The 16861-nt window shown below is 40.8% G+C and overlaps 1 protein-coding gene across 9 annotated transcripts in view; it reads right to left on the reverse strand.

Moving 5' to 3' along the window:
- Positions 1-16861, reverse strand: part of MAP2 (microtubule associated protein 2) — a 238736-nt gene that overhangs the window by 32042 nt on the left and 189833 nt on the right. The window contains exons 8-10 of one of the 9 annotated variants that reach the window (XM_062002278.1): positions 1482-5267; positions 1044-1250; positions 510-644 (exon numbers count right to left, since the gene is read on the reverse strand). The exons of the other annotated variants lie outside the window; for them this stretch is intronic. Of the exons in view, the coding sequence (XP_061858262.1) occupies positions 510-644; positions 1044-1250; positions 1482-5267 (4128 nt within the window). The remainder of the gene's footprint in view (positions 1-509; positions 645-1043; positions 1251-1481; positions 5268-16861) is intronic. 9 annotated transcript variants of the gene reach the window in all.

Consider the following 16861-nt stretch of genomic DNA (forward strand, 5'->3'; position numbering starts at 1 on the left):
CATCAGTGACAGATTGGGAAGTGTCAATGCAGATAACATCAATCAAAAATATATAAGTCTGAAACACTTCTTATTATGCATGAGAGTAAAAAAGCAAAATAATGGAAATGCATACCATGGTTTAAGCTGCCAATGTTTTCCCACCAGAAAAAAAAGTGTAATAAAATAAAATACAATAAAATAAAATAAAAATCAAAATGATGAGTAGAGATTCTTAGAACACCACACTATAAGCACGATGCCAAGTTACAATCACAGCACTTGGAGGTCCAAGCAATGACAAGCAGACATGATCATGGCCTCCATTAAATAAACAAACAAATATTGAGAAAGAAATAAGGAAAGAAAAATGATACAAAACACTAAAAAAGCAATACTATTTGTGAAGACTGATATTCTTGGAGGGAAAAAAAAAAAAAAGTAGAGAAGCTGCTACAGCCATGAGATTTACAACAAAAAAATGTCTATGTTTGCCAGCCACATTGCATAACTGAACAGAACGCAGTCACCTGTCTGCTTCCGTTTAACACAGGAGAGATGAGTTGGTCTAGTATATTTGATAGCAGGTTTTAAAATGATTTTCCTGGAGGGAGAGTGGGCCTGAACTTCAGTTTTTTTAGCAAGTTCAGCTTTCTTATACACTGCTATGGACAAGAAAAAACACAAAAACATAGAATCAGGAAAAAAACAGCAAACAGTTTCATATGACAATACATTGAAGCGGCAGGCCCACTGCTCCACACCTCCAACCCAACACCTCGCTTCTGCCGCAGTGAGCAGATCCTAAGGCGGCAGAGGGGGAGCACTGACACATTCACCTCGGGAGCTTTCCCCAGTGATCAGTGGAAAGGGACTGGTGGAGCAGTGAGCCTTGCACATGGCTTCTCATACAGTTGTACAGAGTCTCATTAAAAAGCACTACCATTAATACTGTCAAGGTGAGCATCCTCTACAACAGAGTAACCAGACAGTACCGTACAAGAGCAAAAAGAAAAAAAAGGTAAAACAAAAACCCCAAACGTAATAGGGAGTGTTAAATGAACCTTTTTTCCTTCTCACTTCATCTCTGGAGAGTGTGCTAGGTTCCTTTTTAGCTATTTTCCTTTCAGGAGTAGAAATCCTGCCTCTCCCAGTTTTAAAAGGTTTCTCTTTTTTATGCTTATCGAGAGATGATCTTCGTAATTCTCTCTCTGCCTTCTCCTCTTTAGGAACAGGCTCTAACTGTTCAGTCATGATGCTCCTATCATCATCTGTAGGATCAGAGCAAATTATAACAACAAAGATTAGTAACAAATGTTAATACTGCGGTGGAGCAGGAGAAAAAAGTTGAAGACAACGGATTAATAAAAAAGGCAGACTATTTTACCATTTTTCCGAAACATGCTGAGATTACTATTACAACTACGATAATTTTTCTTTTTGATCACTATGATTTGGAAGTGAAAATATTTAACAGACAAAACATAAAGGATAATGCACACCTTGAGTGTCTGCCCAGAGACTGTCTGTGTCCATGATGGAGTCATCAATTGTTGTTTCATCTTTGTAATCATCACAGGTCTCTGTCTTGTAGTCGGTGAGCAGCATTTCTTCCCTATGGGGCAAAGCAGGTGCTTCTGGGGAGCCATCCTTGGGCTCAACTTGAATGTCAGCCAATTCCTCAACCTCCAGCTCCTCTTCGGCTTGGGAGTCCCCTGTTTCAATGTCTTCCTGCTGAGTAGCAGCAAAGCGCACACTGTGAGAAGCAGATTCTCCCTCATCGACTGTTGTCTGCACTACTGTGATAAAGTCATCCTCCACTGTCACCACTGATTCAATAATGCCTTTCAGTTCAGGCAATGCTTCTGGGATACCCTCAGCTAACGTTTCTTCTGCAGTAGGTTTCCCAAAGTCTACTTCGGGGGGCGTTTCTGATCTAAGATGCTGTTTATCCTCTTCTTTTCCTTCCTGCCCTACTTCTGCCACTTCTTCCTCATGTCCTTCCCCTTCTGTGGCCCCAGCTGCCACTTCATATGGCAGCAGCTTTTGGATTTCCACAGGTTTCACAGCTGTATCAGGAATCCTTTCAATTCCTTCTGCAGGCTGTGGTATGCTCTCCATCTGAATCTCAGCAGGCTCTTCCTGGAGAGGCTCAGCTTTCGGAAGGAGAAGCTCCATAGAAGGCTCCTTTGCTGGTAACTGTGCAGGCATCTCTTCCCTAGACACAGGAGATTTTGGAGGTTCTGCTTTGATATCCTCTGGTTTCAAGGATTCTCCATTCAAACTTTCTTGGGCTTGATCATGCTCTCCACTAGATTCATAAGATTCCTCTTTATCGACCGCCTCTTGATGTACCAGATCAGGCTTAGTTACTTTTTCCTTAATTTCTATTTCTGACAGTTTGGTGCTGTCCTTAACATAACTAGGCTCAGCCTTGGAAAGTACATCTGCATCCTTTGCTTCTCTGGACAAGAGAGTCTGATCTTTCTGTTGAGCATCTTTGGGTTCCGGCTCTGCTCTTTTAACAGATGCTTTGTCCTTCCCCGACGGGAGAGAAACAACCTCACCGATCTTAGCATCTAACTGACTCTGATATTCTTGGTCAGCTCTCCTTGCAGCCACTTCTAAATCATGTTTTATAGCATTGTAATCTGGTTTAATTGGAGCTTCTAGTTCAGCTATTTCAGGAACAACACTAAGAGTCCTCTCCTCCTTCTCCATCAACAAAGAAACAGCATCCTTTTCTATTGCTATCTCTGAAGATAATATTCTGTCATACCTGATATCAGTTACATGAACTTTATTAGTCACAGTTTCTTCCTTAATTTCTAAGATTGCCTCGGGCCTTGTCCTCTCTGGCTCTGCACCTTTAATGGGACAGATCTCTTTAGAATCAACTTGATCTTCACTTTTTTCTAACACAGTATCCAGCTTTTCTTTTCTCTCCTGCTCAAAGTCTCTTGCCAGAACAGACTCGCCAGTGGCCTGCTGACCTAAGTCTTTTTCACTGAGGAATTCTTCTTTTGATTTTTCAGCTGCTGCCAGTTTCACTTCTATTAAAGACAGGTCAGGAGCTAGGCCACGTCTCAGTTTCTCATCTGTGCCTTCATAAAAGGGACAGGTTTCACTCGTTAAATTCTCACTGTCCTGAACTGGAGAAGGCAGTGGGACCGTGTACTTATTGAAAACACAGTAGCCTAAGTCTTCTAGCTGACTTTCAGCTTTTAGAGTTACGTGGTTTTCATCTGTCACAGATGGCAGGGCTATGCTGCTGTCTTCCACAACAGTGTCAGAAGGAACTGACTTCTTTTGTGTCACCTCAGCATCTGCACTGACGGAGGCCAATCTAGATCTTGTCCCAGCTAAGTCTAACATTTCAGGCAGGTCAGGAGCCAGGACAGCCCCATTTTTGTAATAATCTTTGGCCAGGAAAGGTGGTTCGGCTGAGGTCTCAGGCTGTACTTTGTCTTCCACTGTTGCTTTTTCTTCCTCAGTGTGCTCATCTTCCTCTCTGCTCTCAATGGGGAAGCAAGGGGCCTTCTCCAGTGCTGGAGTGGTTGCTGGCAAGTAGTCATCGCCTTCATCCATACTTCCACTAGTGTTAGTTAGAATATCTGAAGCAAGGGGAGAAAGATCATGTGCACGACCAAAGCTAAATCCTAGAGCTATCGAATCCAGGCAGGACATAGGCAAGTTAATAGACATACTTCTCTGTTCAATTGCAGATCTGCCCCCAAGTCCCAAGCTCCTGCTCAGAGTTAGGTCATCTTTATTTTTACTGTGTAGTTCTCTCTTATCCCCATAGACTTTGGGGTCAATAGTGAACATTCTTTCTGTTGGGGAACTTGGTTCTTCAGATTTGTCTGGTGTAATGCTCTGAGCCAGGGTACTGTACCCTGTTTCACGAGCAGGTACACTCTGCTGCTGATCCAATTCTGTTTGTAATTCTTCCTCCTCTTCCTCTTTGTCTTCGGGTATTAGACGATCTGTCTGATAAGGCTCATATACACTCTCTTTAGTGTCACTTAGCTCATAGTAATCACTGCTTTGTTTCTGAGCATCTGCTTTGAAGGCTTCCTCTTTCAGAGCAGAGGTTTCAAAATACTTGGACATTCCCGATCGATCCTCCTCCTCTTTAATTTGATAAGGAGCTGACACACTTGTATTATCTGCCTTGGTGTCCTTTTTAATATCCTTCTCCAGAGAAGCTTCCAGAGAAGGACTCTTGTCAGAGGTTAAACTTAGTGCCTGAGGGGCTTTGTCTGTTATTCTGGACAACTGAGCAGTGTCAGGATGCTCAAGGGTCAGTTCATGGCTTAATGTGGCTGGGGTTACCTGTGTGCTTGGTTGCACTTCCTTTTTCATGTCTCCTGCTGCTGGGAGCCCACTTTGGTCTGTCTCTTTTTCCGCTTTTAGAATATCAGATGACATTTTAGCTTCACCGTCCTTCTGGAAGTCTGCTTTGTCTAGGGAAACTGTGTTAACTTCAGGTTTTGGGGTAAATTTACCATCATCTAATATTCGAGCCTCCCCTTTATCATAGAAGTCATACCTTTCTTCCTCATCACTTTCATCCTTGGTCAAGTCCTTTTCCTCCCCCCACACAGGGATTTTTTGAGTGCTTGGTGTTTTCAGGCCATCTACGGTTACTGCTGAGACTTCTTGCAGAGCTAGTGTCCTGTCTCTGTGAATTTGCTCATCTTTAATGAGATCTTTGGCAAACAGATGGTCGGTGGGTTCTTGTTTTGGTTTGAAACTGTCTTTGAGTGAAAGGTCCTTGGGGACAGAAGGAGATGTGCCTGAAGGAAGTTCACTTTTCGCCGCTTCTGCCTTGGGTTCTGATAGCAATAGAGGACTTTCCCCATGGCTGACAGCAAGATCTTGGATGTCTTCAAATTTCATAGACATAACTTGGTTGGATGATGAGGGCACATCTGCAGTCTTTTCTTCTGTTTTGCGTAGTTCTGATGGCAAGTCCTTTTGTTCTTGAGAAGCAGGAGGCTTGGCAGCAGCTTCTGCAAAACCAGCTTCCCCCTTCTTTTGTGAATCAGTTACTAGGGTCTGTTCTGATAGAGGTGAAGGCATTTTTTCTTTGTCCTTACTCTGTGAATCCTTTTTATCTGTAGCCTCTGTTTTTGCTGGCTGTGGAACTAAGGCATCATGTTTAGGTTGCTGACAAGTCTTACTGTCTTTCCCACATTCACGTTGCTTCGTGTCTAATGGTTCTGCTGCAAAAGGGCGTGCGCCCTCCTGGACATGGAATTCCATCTTCGTGGCTGCAAGTAAATCTGAAGTAGTTTGTTTGGGTTTTACAAGAAAATTATTTAAAGCACTTACAGGCAGGCAGTCAAGTGGCTTACAACAACATTTCAGTATGAATGATGGAAAGGAGAGGGACAAAGATGCAAACATGCAGCAAGGTCATCCACCTAGAAACCTGCTTTAAAGTGTTAAATCCTAATTTCCTTTCAACATATGAGGTTTTATAGTGAAAATGTGAGTTGTACACAAGTAAATATGTGACAACTGAAATGAGACGATTTCACGTGAATTCTTCATCTTCATGGCTTGGCAACAGCAAAACCACAAGTAATCATCACTTCAGCAGTATGTTTTGCCGGACTCTAGCTTATGTTAGGTTTGCATTAGTAAAGTCTGCAAGATTAAGTCCAATCAATAGTACTTTTGTGTGTTGATGACACTTAAAACATACATAGTTATACATTTCCATACCTTTTAAACATTTTTCTTCTGCATGCAGCCTAAACTAAAGCATACAAAAGTTTTTACAAGTGTCAGAAGAGGACAACTTTTTAATTGTAACAACTTTTGACCTTTACTCTTTGTCAAATGACAAAAGTCTTACTGCTGCCATGAAATTGATATGTGTAAATTGGCAACAGAGCTATTAATGGTCCCAGATCTTGAAGGTCTGGTCTTTAAAATGGCCAGCCATCTTCAGCTATAACTGAAGTCAAACAGTACTCGGTGTGTTTCAATGACTGTAGATCAGGGCCTAATTAAGTTAATTTAAAACTGAAAAATGCTACTCGTATGGTCTGCCACTGTATTTTTAGGGAGCAATATCTATTTAGTTGGTGTTTTTTATACCCACTTTTAATCATTAATAGCTTGTTCTTTTTAAATATCCTATGGAAAATAATGATTCCTGTCATACGGAAATCTTCCTATCATAGGAAATAGGAAGAGAGATAACTGTAGAATGTTTCTGAACTTTCTGCAGTAATCTGTAAGAAAAGTTTAACGATGTTTTCTAAAAGCATTGGGCCAGCTCTGAATCTCCTCATATGTGATTTAAAGTCCATGAAGCCATCTGTTTACTCTGACAAATCAGAATATTTTTTTTAGAACAATTAGTGTCAGAGTAGTGGTCAATCTTTAAAAATTTGCATATGTTCACATAAAGTTTAAAAAGCCACTCTAATCTCTACAGGTGGAGAACCTAGGGGTTGACAAATATAGTGATTTTGCTCGGTCATGCTTTTATACTTGGTAACTGACTTACAAACCCCATGAAGTATAAAAACACGGCCATTGAGCTAATGTCAACCTCATGTCACCGAAATTAAATGGCTGGATACTGACTTTCTTAATGTACCCTACTGTGACTCTTACTGTAGTGCACATGAACAATACCAATGGCATCAAAGTGTACGGTGTCTGCCAAAGGAACTGAACACTCTTTAGCTGGGCCAGCCAGAACACCAGCCTCCCAAGTGCAGTATTTCTTAGCCAGGCAGTGAATAGGTACATCACTACTAATACAATGTGGCTTCACACCTTGTTGCACTGGCTGAAGAGAAATACTGTTCAAAGGAAAATCCTGAAGCCTAGTTCTTATATACTGAAAGACGATTGCAGTAGATATTTTGTTCAGTAAGCAGATGAGAGCTTCACCCCATGCTTCCAATCCTAAACTTCACTCTGAAGGCAAATGTCCCAGTGGAAGTGATGGAGGTTTTGTTTAAGGACTCTCCAGCAAGGTTAAACATTTGTAATAAGGTAAGGCACACAAAAAATTAGAGTTCTGGCAATGACTGATGGGAGGAGGGGTGGGCTGCAATGAATGGCGAGGATATGACATAAAAAGCCATAGCTTTAGGGAAGCTAAACCAGAATGCGCTAGATCACATACACACCCCCCCAAAAAAAACCCAAGCAAAAAACTTGCACGCTGCAAATGAAAATATTTCTACAGTTTAAGCCTCTTTATGTCATAGTCAAAATCAATAATCTACTTTTTGAAAGAAAAGCAGATGAATCTCTGCACCAAAAAGAAAAATATACATAGATTAGCAATGTGACTGGCAAACACATCTGAGATGGGGCAAAAAGGCTTATGCAGAGCAATCAACTGAGCTGCAAAGCACATTTTATCATGGCAAAGTAAAAAAACAGGAATCAGCCACTGCGGTGGGAAACCATGTTGTCATACAGCACCTCTGCAATCATATTATCTGCTACACACTCTTCAAGCATAATAACAAGAGCAGTCATACTAATAAACGGAAACAACAGGAAATGAAGCAGCCTTGGAAAGCACTGGAGAAAGCTGGAGAAGGATTCACCGGCAGCAAACACATGCAAACCTAAGGAGGACACACCTTCCTCAGCTGAGGAAGGGGATGGGTCTCTCAGGGGTGTTTTCACAGCTACATTCTCCCTGCTGGATGCTACACTTGGCACTTTGTCTTCACAACACCCTTTGGCCTCCCAACCAGAATGCTCATGGAGGCCCTTTGCCTGGTCCGAAGGCTCAGTGGGCCCGTGCTCTTTCCCCAGTTGCTTCCCAGGAAAAGCAGCAGGTTTCGCTTCCACAGCCATTGGACTCTCTACTGGTTCTTCTTCTTGGGGATGGAAAAAGGAGGTGACATCAACACCAACAGTAAACACCAAGTACACAGCTCAACAGGACTGATTTTACGTAACACTTTCAGCTCTGATTGGAGTTAAGTGTGTTGAAGGACTGCTAGTATCCAGTCCATTTAGTCATCATGGAACTTAATTTTCCCTAGGGAAAAAACCCAAACCAAACCAAATCAAATCAAACCAAACCAAAACACCTGTCTCCCCCCACAGAAGCATGTTTATGCTGTAAGATGAGAGCTGAAAGTGTTTTACAGGTATACCTCTCCCAGAGATGACTTGAGTCAAATATTCATTGTAAATGAAGATGGTATTGAATGATAGATGGCTCTGATAACACCAATGCCTTAATGAGCTCAAAGTACACTGGTACTTTTCTGACAAATGGGCACTTCAACCCAGAACAAGACATTCAGTTGAGGTGGAGAAAGGTATGAGGCATTAATTTATTTCCACTGACCTTGGCAATACTGACCACTAAATGCCAGCAAGTCTACCTATCACATGAATCCTGCATTTGCCAAGAGATTGAGCCACTTCCATCGACTTAATAAGCCTAGTGCATGACTGGTAACTAATGGTTTCACAAGAATTCAGCCACTCGGCAGGTTTATAAACAATGCCTTCCTTGGGCTGCCTTACATGTGAACTCTGTGTGTGAAAACCACAGTTTTAACACAAAGACTCCTCATTTTCTTTCTCCTTCCCCACTAGCCTCCAGGCTCTTCATGACCAATTAGGCTAAAGAAAACAGTGAGTGCAATATAACTATTTGTTCACCTGAATTTCTAAAACACATGATTCAGCCTAAGGGCTGTTAGAATCAGTGTTGTAGTATGAAGAGTAGTCTTTACTAATGACATGCTGTAGTCCTGGGTTAAAAGTGTGTCTCACAACTAAGGACTTTGCCAAATCAGAGTTAGAACAAAGTGGTTTTGAATTTGGAAGTGGTTGTATCCAGCCTCTTGGTATTAAAATAAAACCTCTTTACAAGGCCTAATTTTTCTCCTGAGATTGGCCTGGTGAAAACCAAACAATCAACCATCCATTTCAGTATGGCCTTTAAAAGCGATTTAAGGAACAGAGATGCTATTTGAGGCTGAGAAAATATCACTATGTAAAGTACAACACATTATTAATAACATATAACAATGTAATTAATGTTAGATAATATATCTTAAATGAACAGAAGCCAGAAGATTCAGAATCAGAACTGGACTGATGCCTGAGTGTTACAGGGATATTTACACATGGGCAGATTGTAAAAGCAGCCTGGCAGAAAAGCAGATGACCAGCTACAAAGGGCCCTGACTTGAATAATTTTCTTTACCTTTTTTTTTCCAATTTTATTTAGTTTGGTTTGTACATTCCTTTCAATTAAAAAGAAAAATAAGGAAAGCCTCTCAACTTTACTCTGAGCAATTTCAGGTATATACCTCCACTTCCTGAGATTCTTCACACAATGCCACATGATTAAAACTGATTACTCACCAAAGCAGAAAGTTATCCCTGACTTAATGAAGGAATCCTAGAGACTCCCTTTGTGCAGCAGGCTCTTCTACATCAGACTGCTAGCTTATAGGCAGCAAGTGAGAAGGGCTCTTCCAAAATGACTGATGATCCAGCTTGTTTCCCTTTTTGTTTTTCCTCTCATAGATGTTCTGAAATCTTAAACTGTCGTGAGAAGTAGATGCATATGACTGACAAGGAAGTTGCCCATGAATTAACTAATCCAGTAATGACCAAAGTACAGCTGTAGGCACTCAGTTACCATAAGGCTACTCCTATGACTTTCTGTCTCTCCTAGCTTCAGGCAGACATGCTGACGTTAGCAATCTTCAATTATTAGCATTGATCTCTTTCTGGTCCTGTTGGAGTAGTAGATTATATTACCCTGACAGTTTTGAACAACTCTGGTTTTCTTGAAATGGCCCAGTGAACAATTTGAGGTATATATATCCATCTCCCTAAGACATGCACCTATAGGGGGCTCAGGATTGTTTTTAACTTCAGCGGCTGTGTCCCAAGATTGAGCTAGTCAAACGCTGCAAGATGAAATGTGATCTATTTTGCCTTGGAGAAGAACTCAGCATTCCTGTTAGCCACTGAAATAGATTCTCCCCCGATTCTTCAAAAGTCGTTCACTTTTATGTAACCCCCACTGATAAAATAATACATACTGATGTGCTCAGGCCATAAAAAGGGAGTACAGAAACACAGTAACAATAAACTTTGGGGTTTTTTCTCCTTATTTGTAGTCAGCTGACACAATGTTGAAGTGGGTGAATCCACAAAACAATTGGAGATCAAATATGACCCAATACTGCCTGAAATCATCTGTGTACACTGGGGTAAAACCCATTTACCTACTGAAGAATTAAAGGCCTTCCACTGCTATCTTTGGTATACACATTGGGTTTTCCCCACATTGTGTTAAGAACTGACTCATATCTCCAGTAACAATCTTTTGGCCTATTTTGCACACTGTTCTAGGTGGTAATTCTCTGGCACAAAGAACAAATTAAGGAACAAATTAAGCTCACACTTCCTGTAAATAGTTGCTCCTTTGACTTCCGCTGTAAGCCAGGCCCACAGACCAAGAGCCCTGGTTTAAGCAGGGACCATGGCTTCACTGACCCCAAAGTTGCAGTCATTGCTCAAGCTGCAGCTTCACTTGGAGATGGAGAGACTGTGGAGGGGCATCAACTTCCATGTGGGTAAAAAACATTAACTAGTTTCCCTTCCCAGAAAATAGCAATCTCAGGCACACACATAATGGAATGGATGACATGTGGGTTGAGGAGAAGAGGAACAAAATGGGACCATGCTCAGTTCACCTTCATCATGGCCTAACAAGACCTCTGTGCTCTTCACTGTGGCACTGGGATGTGTACTAGAGCCAGTCCACTCCGAGCTGAACAAAGGGTGTTCATAGTATTCCTCATCCGAATTGTAGGGCTCATCATCGGGCACAGACACTGAAATGGAGGGGGCCAGGTGTTTGCGCCACTCCCTGCCGGCAGCAGGCCCATGGCCCAGGCAGTGGGGCAGCGGTCCCACCTTATCCTCCGCCCCTTCATCTACAAATAGACACACATAGACAAATGCTGCAGGACAGACAGACAGACAAAGAAAAGAAACAACACAAGACAAGATGGACGCATGCACTAGTGTTAGCCACTGTGTTGTACTGCAGTGGATGAAATCAGCTGGGCTACAGGTTGGAGGAATGAGGCAACTGTGCATTTTAACATACAGTCCATGTGTGTGAACGTCAGTAACCAACTGTCGGAATAAGTGAATTTCAAAACTATATGCTTGTTATGTAGAAGAACATATATTGTACACAAACCACATCTCACAACTTGCACTGATACTTGTACGTATTACGCAGCTCACTGACTGTATTAAAAACCTCTGAAGTACCCCAGCACAGTTGTATCCCTCACAGTCATTCAGTAAGGTACTTTAAAGTGTCAATTTTAAAAATTCCTTCAATGAAAAAGTAAACTGGCTTATGCTTTGGTCAATGGTGGATTTATTTCTCATTGTATCTATTTCAAAATTCCTTGCTTTCTTCTTTTCCCTTATAAATAAGTAACGTTTACCCAACCAAAAAAAACCCCTTCCCCAAATAGCTAGCAACCTTTTTCCCCAATAGAGGCCACATAAAGCTGTTCAAAGCAATCTCTCTTAGTCCTATATTTCATGCTGTCGTGTCATGTTTCTATGGGTGAACCAGCTCCCACCTCGGTGTTTGCTAATGCTCTGGAATGACAGCTTTATTTATCTGTCACTGTAGCATCGCAGATAATCGCATAATCATCTCAGGACTACACCAGCTACTGACAGCTACAGAAAGGGCAAGCTTGGGTTGTTTTTTGCAAAACAAAGAAAAATAATACTGCCCAATAAAAATAAGCAGCCTACCATCTGAGCTATACAGACCTAAAGGGAGACTTCAGAGGTCGTGTAGGTTAAAGTGCCCTCTCACTATGAAAAAAAGCTACAAAAAACTAATAATCTAGTTTAGTTTTAGAGAAAAATATTATTAGAAAATTATTATTAGATTACTTATTATTAAATTATTAGAAAAAATACATTTAAGCCTGTTCTGTGTATGGCAGTTTGATGAACATTGCATTCATGGGGTGCCTTTTAGCAGCTGCAGCTATCCCACTGGATTACCTACCACCTTCAAGAACAAGATCATGCCAGGTGTCCCTGGCCATTCTCTAGGCAATTACCACTTCAAAGACTTTTCCCCAGTGTCTCAAAAACTTTCTGCTTATATCAAAACACTGAGTCAGAAAGCAAGGCTTTAACACAGGCAGCATTACAGGTATTAACCAGATCTCTGTGTGACCCAAAACCAAGATTGCTCCTGTAACTACCATTACCCAAGTCTTTTAAAGCATTTTTTATCCAAACCACTTCCATCTATAAGAGCACTAAGGTTCTTTGTGGCACATAATAGTAACTTTTAAGTTTATTTTTATAGCACATCCTGACAAGACAACATCTGTGGCTTTGAAAAAAACATCCCCTGCTTTCTGCAGCAACATGGCAGTAAGTGTCCTGTAATGTAACGACATGCATTTCTCACACCTGGGAAAAGAATGTTGTAGTATCAACCCATTCAGGCTCAATCACTCACAAAAAAGTAAGAAAAATCATTAATTGATGGCAACATTACTACCATTACTACAAATATGTATCACAGTGCTGCAAAAGAAAGATTACCCATGTTTAAGATTCTGTGACAGCCTTGTGGCTGGCCAGGACTGAAGGTATGCTCTGTGTACCTATGTACATACACAAATACCACCCATGGAATTTAATTTAAGAGAAACATTCTCATGGTGTCTTTAGGGGCACAAATGTGCCTGAAGCACTGATAGTTTAGTTGCTTCACTCCGGTAGTGGAATCTAAACCCTAGATTCAGGAGTTTTTGCATGCTTAAAAAGAGGTAGGTATGGAAAGATAAGCCAGCAACTCACTTCCGCCCCGCAAGAAGCTCTGGAGAGCACTGCAATAGGAAATGCTAAACACAGGCCTGGTCCTGAGCTTCCCATCTTTCTCTAGTACTTCAGAGTCAGCAGCAAGGTTGCAGGGAAGCACCCTGATCCACTTGCAGTGCAGAACCTGTGAATTTCTTCTCCATAGAAGCCTCTATAAAATTCAGTGGCAGATTTGAGGGGGCTCAGAGTTTGCAAAAAGCTACTTACAGGGGGTAAGAACACATCCCAGCAACCAACTTCCTTCTAAATCTGAGAAGATTCAAAACTCCAACTCCTGCTTATTTGCAGGTTGTCCTCACATTAATCCATGTATGACCATGGACAAGGGTGGAAAGGGCTGACGCACTTGCCACCTCTTCTGGTGGACCTGGGACATTGCAAAGAAGGGAAAGCTGATGTGGTGAGAAGCAGAACATGGAAAAGGATGTGCAAAACGGGAGGTTCTCCTTCCAACTCTGGATCATATTGATCCAAGGGTCCCTTCAGAAGCAAAACACATCAACAAGAGTGAAGATGAAACCTCAGGACCTCTCCATACTGATGCAAACAAGGCTGAAAATTCTTGAAAGGCTCCAAATGGATTGTAGGCAAGAAAATACAGGCCTTGCCTCTGCTCCTTAAAACTACAGGAACTGACAACAGCAAAAATGCTTCACCCATATTAGCGTGATGGTCCAAAATCACTAGGAATGCAAAGTCTATTATTGTTTGGGGCTCTTATGTCTGTGGCTATTAGAGATTTACATTGCTTGTTTATCAGTTTTAATAAAGATATTTTCAAAATTACTGCAGATTATTTCATTAACAGGATAATGATGTCTTTAAAAGGGGATATGCTTTTAGTCCCTTTTAATAGTTTTGGGGTTTTTTTTTTCACCTCAAAGCACAGGAAAAATCCTCAATGTATTCTAAAGTCCAAGATTAAAATCACTTCTCACAAAGGCTAATTCTGCTGTAGCTTCCAGATACCTTTTGAAAATGCCTTTCAAGAAATAATTTTCACTGTAAATAGATCAATTTATAGGACGGCTTGGTTCCTTTCAGTATGCAAAATATTCTTATTTGGTATATAAAGCCTAATCTGAAATGCCTATTTTGAAATGGAAGGCAATCCATTCAAATGCATCCTTCTATCTTGTAACATTTAGAAAAATTTTTACATGAAGATGTTGACTGTTGTCAAAACGTGCGGAGCACAAAATAAATGCCAAGTAGGCAAAAGTGTCACATCACCCTGCATGACCAGATGCAATTGACAAAAGGATTAGACAATGTTAGAGAAGAATTAATTTCCTAAGTAGAATTATGTTACTATAGTTGAAACAAACAAAATAATTTCAATAAGGCAAATTAGTTGTCTTACCTTCCATAGCAGTACAAAGGGACAGGCTCATTTGAACGTTTTTCTGCAGCCACATGAAAGAAAGAAACCTGCATCCACTGACTCCTTCCTCTCATGCAATACACTTGACCCACAAACCTCTCTGTCTTTTCTACCTTTTTTTTTTTTTTTTTAATTTGTATTTGCTGCATGGCTGGCCACATCCACCTTTGTCATATCTACCACAGTCATTTCCTTCCTACTATGACTGAAGGAAGTCTGTTTTGGATTCAGAGCAATGCAACACACACTGACAAGTGCATTAGGAAAACGTTCTAAGACAAGGGGAAGAAAGGAGTTCTGAGGTAGATACATACACCCCAAGGCTCCACCTTTTTCATTACACAACTGTAGAACTGGGTTAAAGTCATGAATTGTATTCTACTGAACAGAAAGACAGACAATGTAACTGTGCAGGAGGATGGATAGCCAGATGATATAGGGAACCAAAGGTTTAAACAAGTACAGTAAAATTGGGTCAAACCCTACTGAGACAAACTCTTCTGAATGGGATCTTTGCCTGAATAAAAGTGACAGGTCTGGCTTACTCAAGTCAGCAAAAGCTCAACTTAAACACAGAAAATAAGGACCACATCATCTATCACGGAGCAGAACACAAGATTTCTACTACCATTAACAATATTGAATTGACAACACTGGCATTTTGGGAAAAAACAACATAATGTATTTATGTTGAAATTCTTTTCATGAAGTTCCTTCTGTTCATCAACCAACTCTACTGTGAGTTCCAGTTTCAGAGCCAGATACAAACAAGAAGTTTCCAGCAGAGTGCATTAATGACTCAGCACATTATTTCTGTCCATAATTCCCTTACAAATCTACACTTTTAGGATCTATGCAGGCCATCTGCTCTGAGAAATGAAGAGGTAAATCAAAATCTTGTCAGGGAAAAGTACCCTTTGACTAACATGAAAGGAAATTATTTGAATGTTTTAATGAACTGTGGCATTGTGTAAATCATCAAAACATTTCCTAAAGACGACCTTTCAGTCCTTGCAGCTGCCCCTATGGGGCAGTTAAGTAAGTGCTATTATATTAACTCAATTCTACATGCAAGGACAGAGAAAAACAATGATGTTAAGTGACTTGCTGAGTTACATGCACAGTTGGAAACAGAACACTCTGGAGTCCATAATAACCTCGAGTTGTACAGTGTTTTGCCACCTTTTTGTGTTAATACAAATAGCAAAATGGATTTCATTTGCTTAGGAGGCAATCTAAAACCTCCCGTCAATTAAGCAATACGAATGCTTTAGAAAATCCTAAAATATGTACAAATAATACTGCTGACAGAAGCAGTGCACAAAGCTAATTCTCAGCTGTGAGTAATGGAAGAACCTTGACATTGGCCCGAAGCAGGGGACAAGCCCTGTATTGTGATACAAAACAAAAATCAGAAAGCATATGCTAAACTAGTCAAGTGAACTATATGCTATAAGATAGTGGCAAAACCCAGGTATCCAATAGTGGTAAAACCCAGGTAACAATTCTAGAAGCCTTTGCTAATGTCCTGCTAGCTGCTTTTTCCACCAGTAGTTTTGATTGCTACTATCTCTGGTGACGAGCAGTTGTGGATTGGCAGATTTCTTTTTAAAAAAAAGACAACAGTCGGTTATTCAAAGTCTTTACATTGGTCACTAAGCACATCCAGCAGGTATTTCCAGTACAGTGGACTGACAAATGTTAACACAGGCTGTAACTGCATTACCTCAAAAATGATCTCAGGATGGAACACGCCTAATTGCAACGTTCTGATGCACCAAGAGCAAATTAATAGAGGCTTTGTGTTAAACCCCAACAGTTTGTTCAGCATATGACAAGAGTAATTTTGATGCACTTCTTTAACAAAAAGAATGAAAAAATGGTAAAAAAAAATCCAAGAAGGAAATAAATGGACACATAAAATGCTATGGACATGGCAGAGTTCAGCTGACAGTCCCCTGGAGACTGAACCCAAATCCTTTCCTCTTATTCACCCAATACAGTGTTAACATGCTGCCGTCTCCCTATACTGATGGCCTCGTTGCAGCAGTCATCTTCTGAGGAACAAAGCATTGACACACAGGCTTTACCCTTGTGACAACTTCACCAGGATTTAGGTATATGCTTAAAACTAAGCCAATGCTTAAGTTCTTTGCTGCAGGGGATTTTAGCAGGAGGAAAGTGCAGTGATTGTGGGCTACTGAAACTGAGCATTCGTTGTGCAGAACAGAGTAGAAATTTGCTTTGTGAGACTAGAATTTGGTTCCTGCACTCTGTGTGCAGAACCCTCAATACACATAGGCATTCACGCATGAATTACAGGTTGAAAACCAAAGAAATGATACAATTCTGAATCTCCTTGCTTTTGTGCATTTAAGATTCAAAAACCAGAGCTAGTGTTAATAAAACAATGCAGTCAAGCAAATCTTAAGAACAGAAGGTGATCCACTCTGAACCACAGTTTTGGTGACCACACTAGGACAGCAGGCATCTTGGCTTATATTGCATATAACTGATAAAACAATGAGCAATGCCATCTCTTTTTTTTTCTTTCATATGGGTGTACTTAATGTATCTTGTCAGTTACCT

The sequence above is a fragment of the Colius striatus genome, chromosome 9 (assembly GCF_028858725.1).
Source record: "Colius striatus isolate bColStr4 chromosome 9, bColStr4.1.hap1, whole genome shotgun sequence".
NCBI lineage: Eukaryota > Metazoa > Chordata > Aves > Coliiformes > Coliidae > Colius > Colius striatus.